This window comes from Esox lucius, chromosome 7 (genome assembly GCF_011004845.1).
Source record: "Esox lucius isolate fEsoLuc1 chromosome 7, fEsoLuc1.pri, whole genome shotgun sequence".
Lineage (NCBI taxonomy): Eukaryota > Metazoa > Chordata > Actinopteri > Esociformes > Esocidae > Esox > Esox lucius.
Window position 1 is genome coordinate 34,596,911 of NC_047575.1, and position 20,192 is coordinate 34,617,102.

The following is a 20,192-nucleotide window of genomic DNA, read 5'->3' on the forward strand; positions in this document are numbered from 1 at the left end:
AAGCATTATTTGGACAGTACTGCACTGCAGGAAGTATTATATTGTTATCATAATGGTGAGAAAAAGCCAATTAACCAAGGAAGACAGACAGACAGACCATTATTACCCTGAAATGTGAATGTCTTTCCTATAGAGAAATTGCAAAGAAAGCCCAGGTGTCAGGGAGCACAGTTTCCTACACCTTCAAAAGGCACTTGGAAACTGGAGGAACCTCTGACATGAAGAGATCTGGCAGACCCAAAGCCATAACAGAATCAGAAAACAAGTTTCTGAGAGTCAACAGCTTGCGTGATAGGCAGCTCACAGGACAACAGCTTCAAGCACAGCTTAACACTGGTTGAAGTAAGCAAGTCTCAGTTTCCGCTGTGACTAGAAGACTTCTAGCTGTAGGTTTGAGGTTGAGTGACAGTAAGAAAGCCGTTGCTATGGTGGCAAAATAAGAAAAAAAAGCCAGTGGACTACTGAAAAGTGGACGAAGGTCTTATGAACCAATGAATCAAGATTTGAAATCTTCGCAGGGTTTTTGTACGCCGGTGAGAAGGCAAAAGGACGGTTCCACGGGGTATGACACCAACTGTCAAAAAAGGAGGAGGAAGTGTGGTGTTCTGGGGCTTTTTTGCTGGATCCAGAGTCAGTGACTTGCACAGAGTGATTGGCACCCTAAACCAAAGCGTCTGCCGCAGGATTATTTTGCAGCGCCATTTAATTACCCACTGGTTTACGCCTAGTTGGTGACGCGTTCATCCAACTGCAAGATAATGACTCTAAACATGCCTCCAAACTATCAGAACTACCTTAGAAAATAAGTCTTAAAAACCAAGAAATGACCAGCACACTCTCCAGACCAATTGAGCTGGTTTGGAATAAACTGGGCAGAATGGTGAAAGTGAAGCAACCTAAAAGTGCAACATATTTGTGTGAACTTCTACAACAGTGCTGGGAAGAACTTAACTAATAATATTCTATTGTAGAAAGAATGCTTTGAGTGTGTGCAGCTGTTATATCTGCAAAAGGTGGATAATTTGATGAGTCAAAAATGTAGACTGAATGTTGATAAACAAAATTTCAAGATACATTTTTTGTCTCCAATTATGTATTTATCCTATGCTTTAATTTCAGAGTGAATTAAGACATTAAACTGTGTGAATGTTAATAACAATTTGAAAAATAGTGGTGTTTTAAAACTTTTGACAAGAGGTCATCTGTTTTGTACTTCAGCACCTTTACATTTTGAGATGACCACAATAACAAATGAGCTGGCTAAAAAGGAAAACTCTGATAACCAGGCCAAGAGTATTGTACATATGGATTTTAGAGAAACTTACATAACATAATTTTTTAATCCCATGAGACAAAACCATTTGTGCCAACATCTGCTTGTCTCTCTAAGGCGGATATGTAATGTGTAAAAATAAATCTGGTAAGACATTTTGAACATTGGATGTCTGAAGAGGGTATTAACTTCAGCTGTTTCTCATCACCGGGCTCTTCATTGTGCCCGGGCCTTCCACTCTATCTCTCTAGCAGCAGATGCTGGGACAGGGTCTCCTAGCAACTAGGTTGCAGGGGCAACAGTGGAAACGGTTAAATAGTTTGCATTAGTGTTTCCTGGCACCACTAACTGGCATTCAGCATCATAGCACACTGCAACAGTGAAATGAAGGGTCATCATTACTCCTAATACATTATATATTGTTCAGCATTAATGGTGTCTTCACAGATGTGCAGGTCACCCATGCCATGTGCACTAATGCACTCCCATACAAATACAGATGCTGACTTTTGAACTGCGCCCTGATAACAAGCCGGATCGTCCCTCTCCTCTTTAGTCTGGAGGACGAGGTGCCTATGATTCCCAAATCATTAATCAGACCACAGACAGTTTCCCAGTTCACCTCAGTCAAGCTCAGGCCCAGAGAAGGTGGTGGCAATTCTGGATCATGTTTATATACGGTTCCTTCTTTGCATGGTAGAGCAACATACTGTGTTCACATACAATGTTTTTTTCCTGAGCCCATGCAGTGATTTCCACTACAGAGTTGTGTCTGTGTCTAATGTAGTGCAGCCTGAGGGCCCGAAGATCACGACCATCTAATTTGGGTTTTCAGCCTGGTCCCTTGCATACAGAGATTTCTCCGGATTCTCTGAATCATTTATTAATATTATGTACCGTAGATGATGAGATCCCCAAACTCTTTGCAATTTTACATTGAGAAACGTTATTCTTAAATGGTTGCGCTATTTGCCCGCACAGACTGCTCTCCCCATCCACACTTCTGTTTGACACGGAGTGGAACCTCACTTCTGACAGGGTCATCCTCTCTGCTGTGTTATTTTATACCCAGTCATGTTACTGACCTGTTATCAATTGACCAAATTAGTTGTGATGTTCCACCAGGTTTCGTTTTCTAGCATTACACCACTTTTCCAGTCTTTTGTTGCCTCTGTCCCAACTTTTTTGAAATGTGTTGCTGGCATCAAATTCAAAGTGGGCATATATTTTTCAAGGAACAATACCATTTTTGTATGTTGTCTTTGTACTATTTTCCATTGATATATAGGGTTAAATGATTTGCACATCATTGCATTCTATTTTTATTTACATTTTACGCAGCGTCCCAACGTTTTTGGAAACGGGTGTAATTTGGTTTACTAGGCACTATAAAAAGGCTTAGTTTTGACTTGCAGACAGACGTGACCTTTTTAATGAGCATGCTTTTTATGGGCACAGTGTTTGCGTTGCATTTTAATAATCTGTTCATTGTCGTAGTATAAGCATCACACAATCCTTCTAAAAACTTAAAATAGAATGTGTTAGATACCATATTCAATGTGCAGGTAATTGCTACATCAGAAAAACTGTAATCTAGTTGTAGATGAATTTTCAGTCTCTTGGTCCCAAAGCCACATTGTGTGCTATTGATAGTCATGTACAATGGCCCTATGAATGCACAGTGCTTGCCTTGTCACATTTTCCTCTATGAGCTCTTTCCTGCAGCTGCTGCTCTATTTTCTTTGGTCCTGGCCTCAGGAACCACATGCTGTATTCAGTCTGTAGGCCAATGGGTGTGGAGTTGGGTTTTTAGAATGAGAGAACCTTATAGAAAGGACTTTGGTTGGGGAAAGGGGGTTAGAGGGCTTTTAATTCAGCACAGCCCAGCAGAGCCTTAGAGAAGTACTATTCTGTCTGTCTGCCAGTCTGTCTGTCACACCTTTATTCACCAAATTATTTTACACATACTCCGAAAACTACCTGGTGGAATGGCGCTACTCTCCCTTCCTTTCCAGACCTGAGGTCGTCACAAAGTCTAGTAAACTATGGTAAATCAGGGACAGTGAGGACCTTCTTCCAGTCCTCACTCTGAAAAAAGCTTTTAGGCTTAGGGTTAAGGGTAGTTTTAGGGTTAGGATTTAGGTTAAGATAAGATTTTAGGAATACATTTGGCAATGGGAATACATTTTGCCCCATAGTAATATGCAAAAGTGTGTATGTGTGATTCAGGTCTATGTGTACATTATGATATTAAAACCTGAGAAATTGATCCCACAATATTTTTGGCAGGTCCCCACTAGGGAAATGCTATTTTATATCTTACTGGTTAGGTTTAGATCAGTGTCCACATTTTCCAAAGGGGCTACTTTGTTTTATAAGACATCAGTTTGAAGGCTACCACAAGTCAAAACATTGCATCCCTAATCTAATTGTGGACTAATCAAGGGCCGCACGGACTGCCACCAGGGTCCATCTACGGCCCGCAGGCCTTGCAATGACCAACACTGATTTAGAATGCTATATTGTACCGTTGGACATACTGTTAGTATTACCTTTAGCTTTAGGCATTTTGGTCAGGTTTAGGTTTTATGGTCCATACAAACACACACAAAGACTCTCTTATTCACACAATCACCTACTGTACACACTGAAATATGCCTACAAACACATACAGCGGGGGAATCACTCAGCATAATCTGAAACTAATGCAGAGATTACAACATGTCTAATCCAGGGAGGAAACACAGTGCTAAATCACTTTATGGATTCGGCTTTTGCCTGTGAGCGCCAATAACAGGTAAAGACCTGCATATAGTGCAGTCCATAAGTATTTTGATACTGTCACAAAGTAGTTTTGTTTTGGTTCCATACTCCTGCACATTGGATTTTAAATTAAATGAGTTATCTTTAATTTGAGGGTAATAACATCCATAAACCCAGACCCATGTAGGAATTACAGGCCTTCGAAAATATCTGAGCAGCCGAGATGTTTCTGTACACTTCAGAATTTATCCAACTGCTGCCTTTAGCCATTACATCATCAATGAAGACAAGTAAGCCACTTCCAGTGGCAGCCTTGCCCAAAACATAATACCCCAGGCTGAAAATAACACCCACGAACTTTGCCAAGGAAAACCCCCAAAACACAGAAACTCAGTTACTTGTTTGGTGAATTGAGAGAGAACTGTCTATGCTTTGACTTGATTTTGCATGATTTGACTGTAACATTCTATGGTAACATTAGGCTAGCTGCTCCATTTGTCTTTGTTTTGCTATGTACTGGGATCAGTTTCCTGTGCGAGTGTGTGTGTGTGTGTGTGTGTGTGAGAGAGAGAGTTTGTTGAGCACACGCGTATGCATCTGGATATACCGTGAGTTGGCACTGGAGCAGACCAGCATGGTGTGTGTATGATTCTTCAGGCTTGTGCCATGGAGTTTAAAGGTTGAAGCCCTTGGGTTGAAGGGAAAAGCATGAAAGGGGGCCATTGTTCAACCGTGTATACATGACGAGACCCCATCAGGCTGCCACGTGAGATATCACAGAGTACATTAACAAAGTACTGGTTCATATAGACTGTGGAACATAGCTGTACCAAGAAAAGACAATATGCCAGTTTGTTCTGTGAGCACCATACAGCAGGAGTTGGCACAGATCACCATAACTTCATCAAGAAAAATGTGTACTGTTATTTTTGTTCCCGTGTACTGTCTTCTCACGATTAAAATAAGACATTAGATATATTTGGCAGTGGTCGTGGCTTAGTGTAATTAAGGTTTGGAAATGACTATATTTTTAAGTATTTGGGGGTTTTAGCACTTGCAGTGTAGATTTTTTTTTTTCTGTTCCCCCCGTGCTGAATCTAGTTACCTAACTCTTTTTCACTTAATTATATCTTTACTTTAACAGACTGAAGACTGAAATTTATTTTCATCTAATACCTTGCATTTGGTACAACCCTGAACAAATACAGGAAAGGGCCTTTCCTGAACTGGGTTGTTGAATGCTAAACCATTCATAAAGCTTGACTAACAATTTTTAATCATATAGCCTACAGTAAACATGATTGTCTTGTTTGAGTGTTGCTTCCTGTTGTACTGTAACATACACCACCAATGACATACAGTAAGTCCTCTTCATGTTAACAACATTTGTTCATATAAAGACGTGATGACCAGACCTGAATGTCAGACCTGGAACAGGTCCATTTATTCAAAGATTTACTGAACTGTGAATCTGTCTCTACTGTTTATCCAGGTCTTCTTAGAATATCACAATTTGTTCCTTTTATGTGTCTATCTGGGTTTCCAGTTTATCCCTTCATCAGAGAGGTGGCTTCGGCTTTGTCACCCTTGGTATACACCCACAATTACAGAGTGAGGGAGGAACAAACAGCACACACGCAGCGTGAATTGAGGTACCCAGCCGGCAGAATGACAACTACGTTGACCTGTCCTAATTACCAGGGCCGTTAGGGCAGGGCATGAGAGAGAGGTATGGCCATTATGTGCATCTGCAAGTTCCCTAGGCCAGCAGAGAACCATACAAAATGAATGCATTTAATTGGATAAGCTCAGGTCATCTTTGTCCAGGACTGTATCAAAGAAGGCTTTTTGGTATGTCATCAGGCCACATCATGGGTAAAATTAACCACATTTTCATTGTTGTTCATACCTATACTGAGTTAACTATGTGTCAGCTGGATTGGAGTGTCTGGCTACCTAAGAATGTATTTAAAACCTGTTTTTCCACCCCATTATCATGTGGGTCTACAGACAAACTGGAGTAGACAGTAAGGATTGGAGGGCTAGAATGGAGGCTCATTTAAGACAGGAGAGGGGTAGCTGCTTGGGCTGGGCAGTGAGGTTTGGTTGGGGGTTTGATAATTACCCTACACTCTGTAGCAGATGGTTTTGGGGCCCTCCCACTCGATGGGGGGTTGGTGAGGAGAGGGGTTTAATAGAAAAAACAGAGCCACAGCTGGGTAGAGGAGGGCATTGAACCCAGCTTTTAGTTTATGACCGTTTGAATATGATGCTTATGAATGACAAACTAACAAGAGACACTGAGATAAATATGAATTTTTGACCACAGCACATGTAACATATGGTAATGTGCGAAAGAGTTACTTGCTAAGTGGCTTGGCGTCCTTTACAGGGATTTGAATTAACAGTTGGACTCCGCTGTTAAGTGTACTATATTTGAGGGTTGATGGTACACATGGAGACGTGTGAAACATACTCTTCAGTGAAGTGTCCATGTTTACATTAGCGTGGCAGATGCTCTTATCCAGAGTGATTTATAGTGGTCAGTCTAACTTGGCCAATTGTTAGCCTGCTTTTGTGTGGGGCAATGGTTATGATGCATAAAGAAGGGCAGTCAAGTCTGTTGCAAAAGCAGAGGATGGCTGGTGTGGCCATGTGTAGGGAAGTCGGAGAGTGGAGAAATGTTTAACTCACAAAGCAGGGTGACTTCCTTTAAATGCAAAAGTAGACCATTGATCGAAAAACTAAAAGAAAACAAAGTCACCTCCACTCCACATCATTGAATCTACATATCCATTCCACCAGAAAAAGAAACCCAAAAACACCAGCACCATCCCATATACCATACACAAGACATGTTGATAAACAAGGCTAATTGCTACAAGATAGAGAGGGAGCAAAGAGTCAGAGAAAGAAAGAGGGAGGAAAAATAGAGTAAAGAGTGAGATCAAGAGAAGAAGAGACAGAGAAAGTAAAGAGTGAGACAAGCGGAGTGTAAATCAGTGAAAGAGGGTGACCCAGAGCACGGTTGTTAGTTTGCCTGGCCTGCCCACCCTGAGGGTGCTGGCTCAGGGTCTGAGAGCAGAATGCTAATCCAAGCAGTTATCCTTGCAGTTAGTACAGCACCATCTGTACAGAGCTAATTATGGCTAATGAATGAGAGGCTGGCCAATCGAAGTGGCTTTGTTCCCCAGAAAGTAACAGAACCAGTGGGGGACAATAGGAGTATGTGTATGTGTGTGGGTTGGGAGGTTGGGGGTTACGGGACAATAGGGTTTATCTCTGATGCAGCAACACCTTCCCCATGTCTTTCATGTTATCTAGTCCCCGAGTGGCACAAGCCAACTGATTTAGGGGCTGACCTCTGACCTGTGACTAAATGGGGACGAGAAGGGATAGGAACTGGGTTTTTGTTTTACACACCTGCCCCTAAAAACCTGGAACAGGACAGACAGCTGGTCTTCCATTAACATCAAAGAAACCCCCTTCAATGTACATTTTACATTTAAGTAATTTAGCAGATGATCTTATCCAGAATGGCTTAACTACATTAAAGAGTGCATGCATTTTCATACGTGATAACATGTGAAAATGTGCTTGTGAAAATGTGACATCATATAAACACACACAATACACAACCATGGAATAGAGAAAAAGAGAATTATAAAAACATTGAACTTCTTTGAAAATTAATAATATGAACACTGCATACTGACAGCTTGTTGAAACTACGAACATCCACATTTGAAACAATTTAAACAATAATGTTATTTACATTTATGCCTAACCATATATAAGCAGCACATGCTCCCTGTTCCTGTTAATGCTAGATTAACTACATGACGAAAGAAAGGGTTGCGACTGACATCTGCTGGACATGCTGTAGTACTATGTGGACGTGCAGCCGCAATAACAAAGCTATCTCCCTGTGTGCATAAACGTTGGCCTGAAAGATATTAATTAAAGTTACCATATATGGGACATTGTGAGAGAAAAAAATCCGTATGGTTCAATGGAAGATACAGTTGCATCACTGGAATGGTAGGAAATGCCTTTATAGAATGCCCAAATGGCTTTGACTTACAAGCTCTGCCAAGTGAAAGGCTTTACAGCTTATTGCAGCATATAAGTACAGGTCTGCTCAAGCTAAACAAACTGTGAGAAATGATGTGTTCATGTCAAGCATGCTCTCTTTACAACTTGAGGCAACTATGTTAGCCTAGCGTGATAAGCTGCATTGCAGTGCCAAATTATGTACAAAAAAGTGAATTCCATAAAGCCTGTGTCAACTTGCACAGGCTGTGGCAATTATTAGAATGTTGGCCTTATGAAGCTGCATAATATCCCTTGGCAAAGGCTAAAGGAAATTCCTGTGCAGCTGAGGCACTTCCTGGCTGGCTTCCTCAATCTACTACTTTCTGGCTGGTGAAGCAGTTACCTCTGCATAAAATCCACATTCTGCCTGGCAGAATGGTAAACACCAGTAGGTATATCTCTGTGATATCTAAAATAACTTTACAGCCCCACAGTGACCCCCAAAATCTTTTGTCTAAAATCCAGCCCAGTTTCAAGTATCTGGGGCTAAAGCAAACTAGGGGGAAATGATACATATTTGGGATTCATATATTTTTTTATATAATACATTTTACAGCAAAATATTTATTTGATCACCTCAAAATATCTGTTACACTTGATGAGATATTTGTACTAATTATATTTCGGTATCCACGGTCAACGAAGCAGTGACAATATGCACAATTGGTTCAACTCTGAGCCTCTCGGCTCGAATTTATTGTTTCTGATAGGTACAACTTCTTCTGTCTGGAATACCACAGATGATACACATGTTTAATTGACTAACTTAACATGTTTTCTTGAAGCCGGTTTGAAATAAAAAAAAAAATATATATATATATATATATTTCAGGATGTTGATAAATGATGTTTTTTTTTTTATTTGCGCAGAATCTGCGCTCATTGGGGCACGCGAAAAAATGATGGTCTATGTTTACGCACAGCATTATGGGATATCAAGTCCTCCGGCGGCGCGGTGACGCCATGTCTCCAAGAGAGAAGTGGTTCATAGCGCTTATCTCTCTCGTGTTATGTGCTATCTCAATAGTCTGTGTAGTTGTATATTATATTCCAACATTTTTTTATATAGCTTTTATTCTTGGAGTTTGTTGCGTTGCCTGTTACTATCAGAGCGGAGAATCACTATACGCTAGGTTAGGCCCTGATCCACGCCGTGGTCTGACAATTCCACCCGCGCTGCGTCGCTGGTTGCCAGGGGTCGCGAACGGAGTACCGACAGCCGGAAGAGTTAGAACTCGCACTGTCAAGGGGGATGTTAAGGAATCGGTAGTATTTACCAGCCAAAGACGTTTCGAGAACACGATTTATCGAAAAGATAGTGATTCATATCTGTTTAGTCCTCGGGATATACTGATGGGAAGTTACATTGGGAAGACAGAAAGTCCTCCCTCGTTTGTGGGGAGGCCGCGAGCCGGTGGAAGTTCGGGTTCTAACCCAAACGCTCGGGAACAACTGCGCGAAAGATTAGCCCGACCAAACCACGCTGTTTATACTCCAAATAAACGACTGTCATTCGGGGGGTGAGTACTGAAATTATGTTGAACCAACTAACGGTAGCATTCAAGAGTGTTGGCCAGTTAGCATTTACTACTTAGCTTAGCATAATCAGCTATGTAACTATACGGTCTGCAAGTGTCAAAGCCAAGAATGTGCTACAGTGTTCAAATATATATATATTTTTGCGCATGCTGATGTTGCACAGCTGGTGCAGTCGTCAAACATGATGTTGTACTGTTCCAGTTTAGTGCCCTTATAGGAGGTAGTTGTCTGTAAATGGTAAACTGTTCCTTGTTTTGTAGTATATAGAAGACTTGCTGCTTCGCTGCAACGCGTCCTAGCATTCCCTCCAAGATTTGAAAATGTGGGAGTTGCTGAGTGTTCCTTCCCCCTCTGGTCGGGCTCGAGAATAGATTACTTTCGTACTTTGTATGTCAGAGTGGCACGAGGCGCGACTACAGTGTTTGTTTTACAAGGCTGTAGTAAGACAAGTCTACTGTGATCTGTAGTTACAATACTGTTTATATTTTCCGATACAATAATATTAATAAAGTAATAAAAGTATATCTGCAAACGCGAGATCGAAGCCCTTACTCTTGACAAAAAAAATAACTTAGTTTTTCTACTTTAAAGTGATACCATACTATTCGTTCATTTAATGATCTGTGCCAGACATTCTCATGTAAATAATACAATTATCTTACCTTGTGGTGTCTGTTGTGTACAGCGAACCCCTGGGCACGATGGGTCGTTTCACCATCACTCCACAGCGCCACTACCCAATCCAGCAGATGGGCACCTCCTCGGTGGGCATCCTGCCCCCGGCTCAGTGGGACAGCTTCAGAAAAAAGAACATCCTTACCCCTCGAAACTCCCCAGCAGTCCACAGTCCAGTCACAGTGAAGATTGCAAGGCCAGACAACAACACCATTCGATCCCCTTTGTAAGTATATACGTCTTGCCTACTCGTATGTTTTTGATTCTAGTTTGTTTTGTTGAGGATGCAAGCCCCTTGAAAAGTATACTGTATATAGTGGTAGGTCCATAATTATTGGTACCTTTTTATAAGTATGATAAAAGTACTGTATGTAGTAAATAGTAGAAATACTAAGAAATGCTCACCAGTGATGGGGTTGGCATTGGAAAACAAAAGCATGTGCCGAGAGGTTTGAGAAGAATATGAAAAGCAGTTGTCAATTGGCCACAAAATCTAGAATGTCTCTGCACTTCAACTCCATTGAAAAGCTGTAGTCTGAATTGAAGAGGGCAGTACATAAGAGCAGATTAAGATATCAATGATCTGCAAAGTCTGTGTGGAGGAAAGAGCTGTTTAAGTGTATTCTTCAAACTCATGTTCTTTTTAAGTAATGTTAACATGACATAGAACTATACCATTTATCAGACTGTTTCGTTCAAAGCGATTCCATTCTGCTCCGTAAACGTTTTTATATATGTGTGGTTACAAGGACCAAACCTACAACTCTGTCGTTACTAGCGCTAAACTCTACAAAGTGAGTTACAAAGGACCTCAGATAAAAGCTATGTTATTAAGCTTGCGAGGGGATATTGTACTGAAAACAGGGGTGAAAGTTCTCTCAATCCCTTTTTGCAATTTAGTTTTATTTTCTGATTTAATGTCTCAGAGTAGTTGTATTAGTATCATTTCTGATCACAGAAATATAGCTATGTATTTTGATTATTTTATACAGTCCTTTTGGCTTGTCTTTATCAAGGACGCCGATAACCATGCTCTTTATCGTTTGAGTGTCCATGTGATGCTTGAAAGCCTCCTCAGTTGTTTGACAGCAGCGCTGGCATTCATTCTGTCATTGTAGCTTGGAACATGTGACCTCCCCGAGGGTCATTGGCTCTCCAGGCCCAAGGGCTACTGCAGACCCCTGCTCCAGGGAGACTGTTCTGAGCGTGCTCAAAGAGAGCCGCAAGAGAGATGTTGACGATGATGACCAGAGCTTCACTGCAGGGCAAAAGAGCAAAAGGAGGTGACTACAGCGGGATTATGTTTGAGTGTACACAATGTGCTGTTGTTGTTGTCCAGTTTTAGTTTCTCTATTTGTGTTCTGTGACCCTTGAAAATTGTTCACATGGTACACCTGCTCTTTGTTCACTTAGGCGTCATGACAGCAGTGGGAGTGCCCACTCAGCATTTGAGTCACTCCTGCTCAATGGAGCTCCATCACAGCTGATGCCCAAGTGAGTATCGGCAATGCCAGTACAAAAAAAATCAAATGATTGAAATTAAGTGTGATCTTGATGGTATAGACATGTTTAAAGTCATGAATGAATATCCAAATCCTGTACCCCTGTCCTCCAACCACTTCTGAAATCCTTCTTCCGGCATCTTCTATAGGCCCGGTACTCTGAAGAGAGGGTTGAACGTTATGACCGAGGAGTTGACAATGAAGCGTTCCCGTACCTCTTCCGTCAGCTCTGTGAGCTGTGGTCTGACACCCAGCGGCACCCTGGGATCAGTTCGAAACTCAATCCGCAGCTCCCTCAGCTCCTCGCAAGGCCTTACTCAGGTATCTTTCATGGTCCATTGGCCTGAGAAAAAAAATATCTACTTTGGGGTGTCAAAGGTTTGTGAACAAATTGATACCCCCAAAAAGGGTGTTACGGTCATTAGTCATCACCTGTCGTTGGGGAGAAGTGGGGAACTAGTGGTGACATTTGCAGACGCTTGCTGTGGTGCTCTGGTCTTTTTACAATCTCAATAGTCTATTGCATTATGTTAACAGTAGTCTAACTACCATTTGCTGGAACTTGTTTGGCATTTTAAATATGGAATAAGCTATTTGGTGCGTTATAATTTAGTCACCATCGCCCAGCAGACCGTGGTGTTAATACTGTGACCGGGATTCCAATGGTTGGGATCAACAGGCAGTTAATTTGACAGTTTTAACTGACACAGACCAAACCAGAGTGAGTGCTAACCTTTCCCTTACTTTCACATTTACTTTTCAGCCGAAAAAGGCTTCCACCCGCAGTCTATCCCCTCTCTCCAGCCCTGGGTCGTCCCGCTCCCAGACTCCAGAAAGGGCCTCCAAAAAGCCCAGGTATTCACTGTCGCCTCCTAGACATTTCTGGGTTCACCATATCCTGTGATGAGAATGTCAGTGGCTGTATGACCTGTTGATGATTTTTTTTTTGTCTGTCAGGGAAGAGGATGTTCAATCGCCCAGCTCTGTGTCCTCTGTGAGGTCTGACAAGACGTTGGCAGACACAGCACCCGCTACCGGTTCGAGCATGTCTATAACACTTTATTCCACTCCTCCGATCAGAGCCAGTGTGGCCTACAAGATGGGTAATAAATACAGGAATGATCAATGCCCTGTATGTCCTGTTTCAGGGAAGCTGACTCCAGTCCCCACAATCCCTGTGGCTTCGTTCTCGTCAGACTTAGCCAGTAGTGGAAAACGGAAACGCAAGATTCCGCTGGTCTCCAGCCGCAGAGGGGACCAAATCTCTCTGGTGAGGATTACCATGTAATAGAAAATCAACTGGAATGGGTTCCTCGTCTGATGGGTTGGGAGTTTAACATTGGATCTTGTGTGTTTAGCCTCCACCCCCTGAGCTGGGCTACACCATTACTGTGAAAGACCTGGATCAGGAGAAGAAAGCTGCTCTCAGCCAGATCAACACAGTCCTCAAAGGTATATCCGCCATTCAACTTTCATGAGCCGGCGTGTCTAAAACAATAAGGTACGATATTGATTTGGTGTGTCTTTGTAGTCCCAGAACCGGAGGAGTTGGCACCTGCAGTGACCACGTCTTCTCAGCCTCCTGTGTCCAGCTCTGTTACGCCCACCCTGGCTACCCTGCTGGCCAGCCCTCTTCCTGTAACCATGTCGGCCAGCATCCCCGTCATCAACCTGGACCCTGTACCTCCATGCACTGTCAGCACAGCCCCCACGTCCACAGCCCCCCAGGTCAACACCCTCCCTGCAGCAAACCCCCTCCTGGAGTCTCTGAAAATGATGAGGAACACTGCAGGTCTGTTAACTCCCCATCACTCCTTTAAAGTTTTGAGACACTGTTTTTTTTTTTTGGTCACTCAAGTCTGTTTTATTATAATTTTTTTGCTTCCAGCTCCGGCCATCTCCTTGGCGACAGTTTCGACAACCCTTTCACCACTTGCTCCTGCAGAGCAGAAATCAGACACCAGCTTTACTGGTCCTCGGCCCGCGCCGGCCTCTCTCTCCCAGGCCCCGCCGGCCTCTCTCTCCCAGGCCCCGCCGGCCTCTCTCTCCCAGGCCCCGCCGGCCTCTCTCTCCCAGGCCCCGCCGGCCTCTCTCTCCCAGGCCACCAACACCATCCCCTCTGCCTTCACTCAGGTGCTGAGCCAAGTCACCAATGCCCCCAGCAGTGTCCCTAACCTGGGTGGAGCTAGCCTGTTTGGCCTGGCCAGCCCGCTGACAGCCCTTTCCTCCTCAACTACCACCACTTCAACCGCCTCCACAGGGACAACCAGTACTAACCACCCCCTCCTGGCCTCTGGGTTCAAGCCCATCTTCGGTGCTGCGTCCCCAGCCCCCACAGTCTCCGAGGCCACGGCCGCTGTCCCCACCTTTAAGCCCATATTTGGAAGTGCCACAGCCACCAGTGCTTTTGGACAGCCGGCCGCCACCTCAGCCCCCTCCACAGCCACGGCGCCTGCCTCCCTTTTCACTGGCCTGTCCAACAGCACCACTGTAGCTCCAGCCCCTTCCACCAACACCTCCGCCCCGCCATCTGTGAAGTCTCTGTTTGGAAACTGGAGCGGTCCGCCTGCGACGACTGCTGCTACGACCACCGCCCCTCCCACGGGAAGTACCTTCCAGTTTGGCGCGGCGTCCACTGCGGCCCCTGCCGCCGCCCTCAGCTCCACTTCAGCCTCCACCACTACTAGCAACACTGGGTTTCTGTTTGGTGCGATGGTCACCACCTCTGCTGCCGTTCAGCCCCCGGCCCAGGGAGGGTTCAGCTTTGGCCAGGCTGCAGCCAGCCAGAACTCCACCACCGCGTCCTTCGGTGGTTTTGGAATGGCCACGACTACTGCGGCGGCTGCACCGTCCAGCCAGTCCACGTTCACATTTGGGAAGTCCTCCTTTGAAGCCCCGGCCGCCTCAGCGTTCCCCGGTGTGACTCAGGCCCCGTCTGCCACTGCCACGGCCAAGCCTTTCACCTTCGGGTCAGCTGGAGCCAGTGCTGCCCCCGCTCCCTTCGCTTTTGGCGCCGCTACCACGACCGCGGCCCCTACCTTTGGGACGCCCACTGTGCCACACTTTGGAGCCAGCTCCACAGGTTTTGCATTTGGCAATGCCAAGGCTGCCCCAGCCACTCCGGCAGCGCCTGCCTTCGGCTCTGCCATCCAGACGGCCAGCACACTCCCGGCCTCTGCCCCGACCTTCTCATTTGGCGGCGTGTCAGCGCAGCAGGTTCCCGCTACCCCTGCCCAGCCGACCACTGGTGGATTCAACTTTGGAGCAGCCATTTCAGGCACTCCGTTTGGAACGCCGAGTGCTACAACACAGACGCCAGGCTTCAACTTTGGGGCTGCTGCTAGTGACAAGCTAGCCTTCGGTGAGTACAGCTACTGTAACACACCCTTTCAAAGGTTTGTTTTTATCAATGCCACACAGATTTTTAGGTCTAAAAAAAACTCCACAGATGTGGCTCATTGTAATATGCGTACGTTGAAAAAGTATATACCCCAGTTGTATTGTGGTGTTGCACTGTTGAATCCCCAAAGCCGGCAAAGTGAAAGATCTGTTCTGACCTTAAGTCACTGTGGACAAGAGGTTCCCCTAAATGACTATAATGTAGTAAAAAGTTATTTTAAATGGCCAGTTCAAGTCAAAACCAAATTGACAAATTAATTGTATTCCTGCCCATTTATTGCTGTCACCTTCACAGGGACGTCTACGCCTGCGTTTGGCCAGAGCACAGCAACAGGCCCTATCCCCTTTGGAAGCCCGGGAACACCAGTCCAAGGATTCAGTGCAATGGCACCCTCACCATTTGGTAAGAAAAGGAGTGGAGCTTGGCTCTGTTCTGGTTCTTTTGTCTGAAGTGGGCAGCAAACAGTGTGGTCGTATTGCTTTTTTTATTTTTGAGGAGCTATGATGGTTTTATTCGACTGTGGGAGGATACTGACTCACACGTTCTTGTTGTTTGCGACCAGGCTCTTCCCCATCAGCGCCGTCGTTCTCTATCGGGGCTGGCTCCAAAACATCAGGGGCGCGCCAGAGACTACAGGCACGAAGGCAGCACCCCAGGAAGAAGTAGCCTTGTGTGAGGTGGTAGCACCTGGCGTGGCCCTGGAGGCCCTTACCCATTCAGCATTGCTATGGACGACGCCCGTGACACCCTCCAGAGGAGCTGAACTGCTTCTGCTATGGCTAGAATGGCTAACACGGCTTTCCATTGCAACCCCAGTCAGACCAACAGCTACCCTGTCTATCTGTTTCCCTGGCCGGCCTGGGCTGGCCCGCGTTGTGGTACAGGGTGGGTGGGGCAGCACCACGCCCCTCCTAGGATGCCTGCCCATCTACTGACAGTGTAGCCGCTCTCCCAGTGAGCAAAAGAGAGGGGGATAGGAGGCAGAACCATACAATGTATTGTACTTGAAAAGAGACAAGACTATGAAAATATTTAGATCTAGAGCAATGCATATCCAACTCAAAACAACTTTATCTCCTGCCTTTTGGATTTCCCCTTCTTAGACCAGTTGATAACCCATTTTTGATGACCGCAGGTTTTGTTCTGATCAGATGTGGTACGGTCAAATTGAGATGCTAACACGCTCAGTTTGTCTTTGTATGAAGTTGTAAGCAGGGCTGTGTATTAACAGCTGTACAAGGGCTGAACAGGTTTTTGAAGTATGACCACGGTCGAAATAGGTTCATGTACAGTATGATGGACATATCCAGCTGTACACAGGAACTAATGTATAGGTGATGACAGTTTTGATAATGAATTGTTTATTTTACATGTAAAGATATTTTTAATTTGGTTTCCTAAAGGCTGTTTCACGTAAGACTGGTTTGTGGCATCTGCACCTAAAAGGGCAAACTAGTTAGGTCAACCTGTGTTTTGAGTGAGTGCTTGGTGTATTGATCCTTGTGTAATTTTAGTGTCACAGACACTAAGGAGCATTCCTACAATGGAATTTGTTTGACTTTTCTGATCCTCAATGAGAGAATAAGGTAAACAATAAAACCCTTTGGTATACATATAATTTATGTCCAACCAATCCTGTGATGACATCCTGATAATGTGTAGTCCCAGGATAGTAGTCATTAATGGATCTATATTATGTTGCGGGTGTAATTAGTCACTAGTAAAAGTCTTCAAATACCCTTTCCTGGCTTTACATTTTGCTCCCTTAATTACATTTAAAAAGGGATACTATTACTTTTTTTTGTGTGATATAAACAACCTACTCCACATTTTCTAAGTGAAAGATAATTTCTCAAATTAACCAAAAAATACACACTGACAATGTATGATTTCACAACTCAAGTTAATCCTTGGAAGCACTCTTTGTACCATTAGAAATGTAAATCATGTTAAATGTGATTCTACTGACCTTGCCCTAGCTACTAAGGGTAACGTGTATATTTATGTCAAAGTTACTAAAGCGCTATACAAAATCATTAACGAACAGCTGTAACTAAACCATTCCTGATTTCTCAGCTTAGGTACTAAAGTAATAAAACGGGACCATTCAGAATCTCAAAGCCATACTTTGGCCATGGGTTAGGTGGGACCTAACGGAATTTGTAAAATAGAAACTCTGGTTGACAGCCACAATGTCTTGTTTGAGGGAATGTAGCCAGAATTGCTTTTCAAGGGGTGATGTTTGTTTGGTCTAGTCTGTTATTTTAAATATGTTTGAAAATCAGATGTTTGGGAAATTGCTGTCCATTAATGATTCCCAAAATGTATTCATTTTGCACCAAGTGGGTAAAGTTGGTAGAATCTCATTCAAATATTAAGGCTCCTATAGATGCTTCCACCCTGAAACAACTCCAGCAGTGAAGATATAAACCTCTTTGTTTACAAAATGTTGGGAAAACTTTCCAGAATACTCTTTCACTTGAAATATGGATTAAGTTGTGTAGAACTGTAGGGAAAAATGTAATAAAATCTGTTTTTAGATGTAATTTTTTGGTAGTAACCTTTTAAAGACTAAGTGGTATGTAGACTTTTAGTCACTAAGTTGGTTACCCTTGACCATTGACATTTAAACCAAAGCCAGGCAATACTAGAACATTTCTTCTACCACTACATTCTTCAGTGTGTCCTTTTGGTACACGACTACCTCTCCTTCCCCCCGTCCAGGGCTCTTCTGTTCCGGTCCAAACCAAAGAGTCCAGGGCTCTTCTGTTCCGGTCCTGGAGGATGAGCAGTTGGGTTGTTAGGATTGCCACTAGATTCTATAGTCACAAACTGATATATCCCACCTATATCTACAGTTTGTCACCTTGCAATGTGCATTTTTAATGTAACCCTAAGCTTAACCTCATGCCTAACCTTAAATTATGACCAGAAAGCACAATTTTGTTAGCTATAGATTGAGTTTGTGGCTACAGAAGGTAGTGATGATGGAGCAGTTGCTGGATGGACATGGTGGTCCTGGGAGTGTAGGGTTGTGCCCATCACTGATCATGGGCATGATTGGAGACCCAGTTAAATCCAGCTTTGGAAGTGTTCCCCACCAATAACATGAAGAAAAAAAAATCTCAAATGCAAGCCTCCACCTTCACACAAACTTGGACTCCCCCGCCCAAAACCTATACAATTTGTAATTTATTTCTGACTGGGTGTGATAGAAACATCGGTGCTGTGCCGCAATAACCCTGCATCTGTATAATACCAAGACATGCTCCCTTATGCATTGAAGATGGGCCTATTTGCGCCTTTTGCAGTCAAACCTTTTCCCTCCCTTGTATGATTCCCTACACAAGTCTTTTTCTGGTGTTCTTTTGCTTGTTACTATGTTTGCCTCGGTGAGTCCGCCTTGGAGGAAACAGTGTGGCGTGAATGGCGGCATATTGGTAGTGCCGGACATGGGCTTTACCTGCACGTTCAACGGGTGAGGTTAGGAGTTTTGTTTGGACTTTTTAAACAATTTAACGGTGAATGTTTTTGGGTGTGACTATAAAACTGGATTCACAAATGTGCACAGCAGGAGAGGTGTTCTTGTCATTAATGCTGGATCGAAACTCAGGACTAAAGGAACTGGAGGGGAATTGTCTTCTTTCAAGTCCAACCTTACCTCTGTTGTGCGCTAAACATTTTACTAACCGCATAGGTTACAAAAATTACCTCTGTTGAATCAGTTCTTAATTGGTCTGCCCCTCGAGACAGAACTAGAATTTTTCATACTAATTTGTAATCAGAGCCTCTCCTCGAGCCAATTTGTGATTGTGAGAGGTGTGTGTGAATGTGTGTGTGGGGGCATGATTTATTTGGCTAAATGGTGGCAACGAATGCTAAACATGAGGGGGGGAAAGCGCACAAACTTTATTTTTGTATTAAAGCAGGTTGCCTTTTAGAATTCCTTCAAGTTTGACTCACTGAGGCAATTGGTATGTAGTTATTGAATGACTTTTTAAATTTGTTAAGCTTTTCCTTACCGTATTGCAGTGGTGGAATAAAAGCATCTAAAAGTATCCCTTTGTAAGAGTTCTGCTTTCTTATATAAGGCTCTACTAGGTCTGCAAGTGAATACTGTGTGTGGATGCTTGTTTTGATCCTTGTTTACATTATAGTGCCATTTTTGTCAGCTGTTTAGTCTATAGGCTGGTAGCTAGACCAGTGTTTCCCAATCCTGGTCCTCGGGACCCAAAGGGGTGCACGTTTTTGCCCAAGCACTCACACACCTGTTTCAAATGATTCCCTACCACTTACACACTTGATTGATGAAATCAACCTATAATCAAGTCTTTCATTTGAATCAGGTGTGTGAGTGCTTGGGCAAAAAAAGAAATGTGGGTCCCGAGGTTCAGGATTGGGAAACACTGGGCTAGACAATTTTTTGTTGTTCTTGGGACACATGTCTAATTAGAACCTGTCTCATGTTTAGTCCATTGCATGTCAAATTCTGAAAACACAAGTGTATGTCCTGCTTGTTGATCGTAACGTTCATTGACATTCACACATTCCAAATGTTAATTTAAACAGACTCAACGCAATTACCCAAAATGTGTCATCCATCCTCCAAACCAAATCCTCCCTCTCTCTACCTATCTGCAGCAGTGCCGGGATTTTGTGGGTGACGTGACCTAGCCCAACATAATAATTTTTTGGCACAAACGTCTGAGTTGTGTTTCATCTTAAGACATTAGCTACTTTGTTTACCCAGAACAGCACTGATGCACTCCAGGCAGCAACAGAATTAAAACAGAAACTGTTAACTTTGTAATGACAGGGAAAATCTAAGTATCTTTTGAGTTAGCACCTCTGACCCTGGGCTATTTTCCTGCATTCTTGAGCCCTCTGAAAGATAACCATACCCTGGAGTTTAGAATTTTAGTTCTGCACACTAAAGTTTACAAGC

At 43.7% G+C, this 20,192-nt stretch overlaps 1 protein-coding gene across 1 annotated transcript; it reads left to right on the forward strand.

Annotated features, from left to right (window-relative positions):
* Window positions 1–9,054: 9,054 nt before the first annotated feature.
* Window positions 9,055–19,305, forward strand: pom121 (POM121 transmembrane nucleoporin). The gene is made up of 13 exons (XM_034293373.1): window positions 9,055–9,651; window positions 10,356–10,571; window positions 11,464–11,628; window positions 11,759–11,839; window positions 11,997–12,168; window positions 12,611–12,702; window positions 12,805–12,884; window positions 12,996–13,117; window positions 13,206–13,299; window positions 13,379–13,639; window positions 13,736–15,208; window positions 15,542–15,649; window positions 15,810–19,305. Exons 1-13 carry the CDS (start codon window positions 9,059–9,061, stop codon window positions 15,911–15,913), a joined length of 3,561 nt encoding a protein of 1,186 aa, XP_034149264.1. The 5' UTR covers window positions 9,055–9,058; the 3' UTR covers window positions 15,914–19,305.
* The last annotated feature ends 887 nt before the right edge of the window (window positions 19,306–20,192 follow it).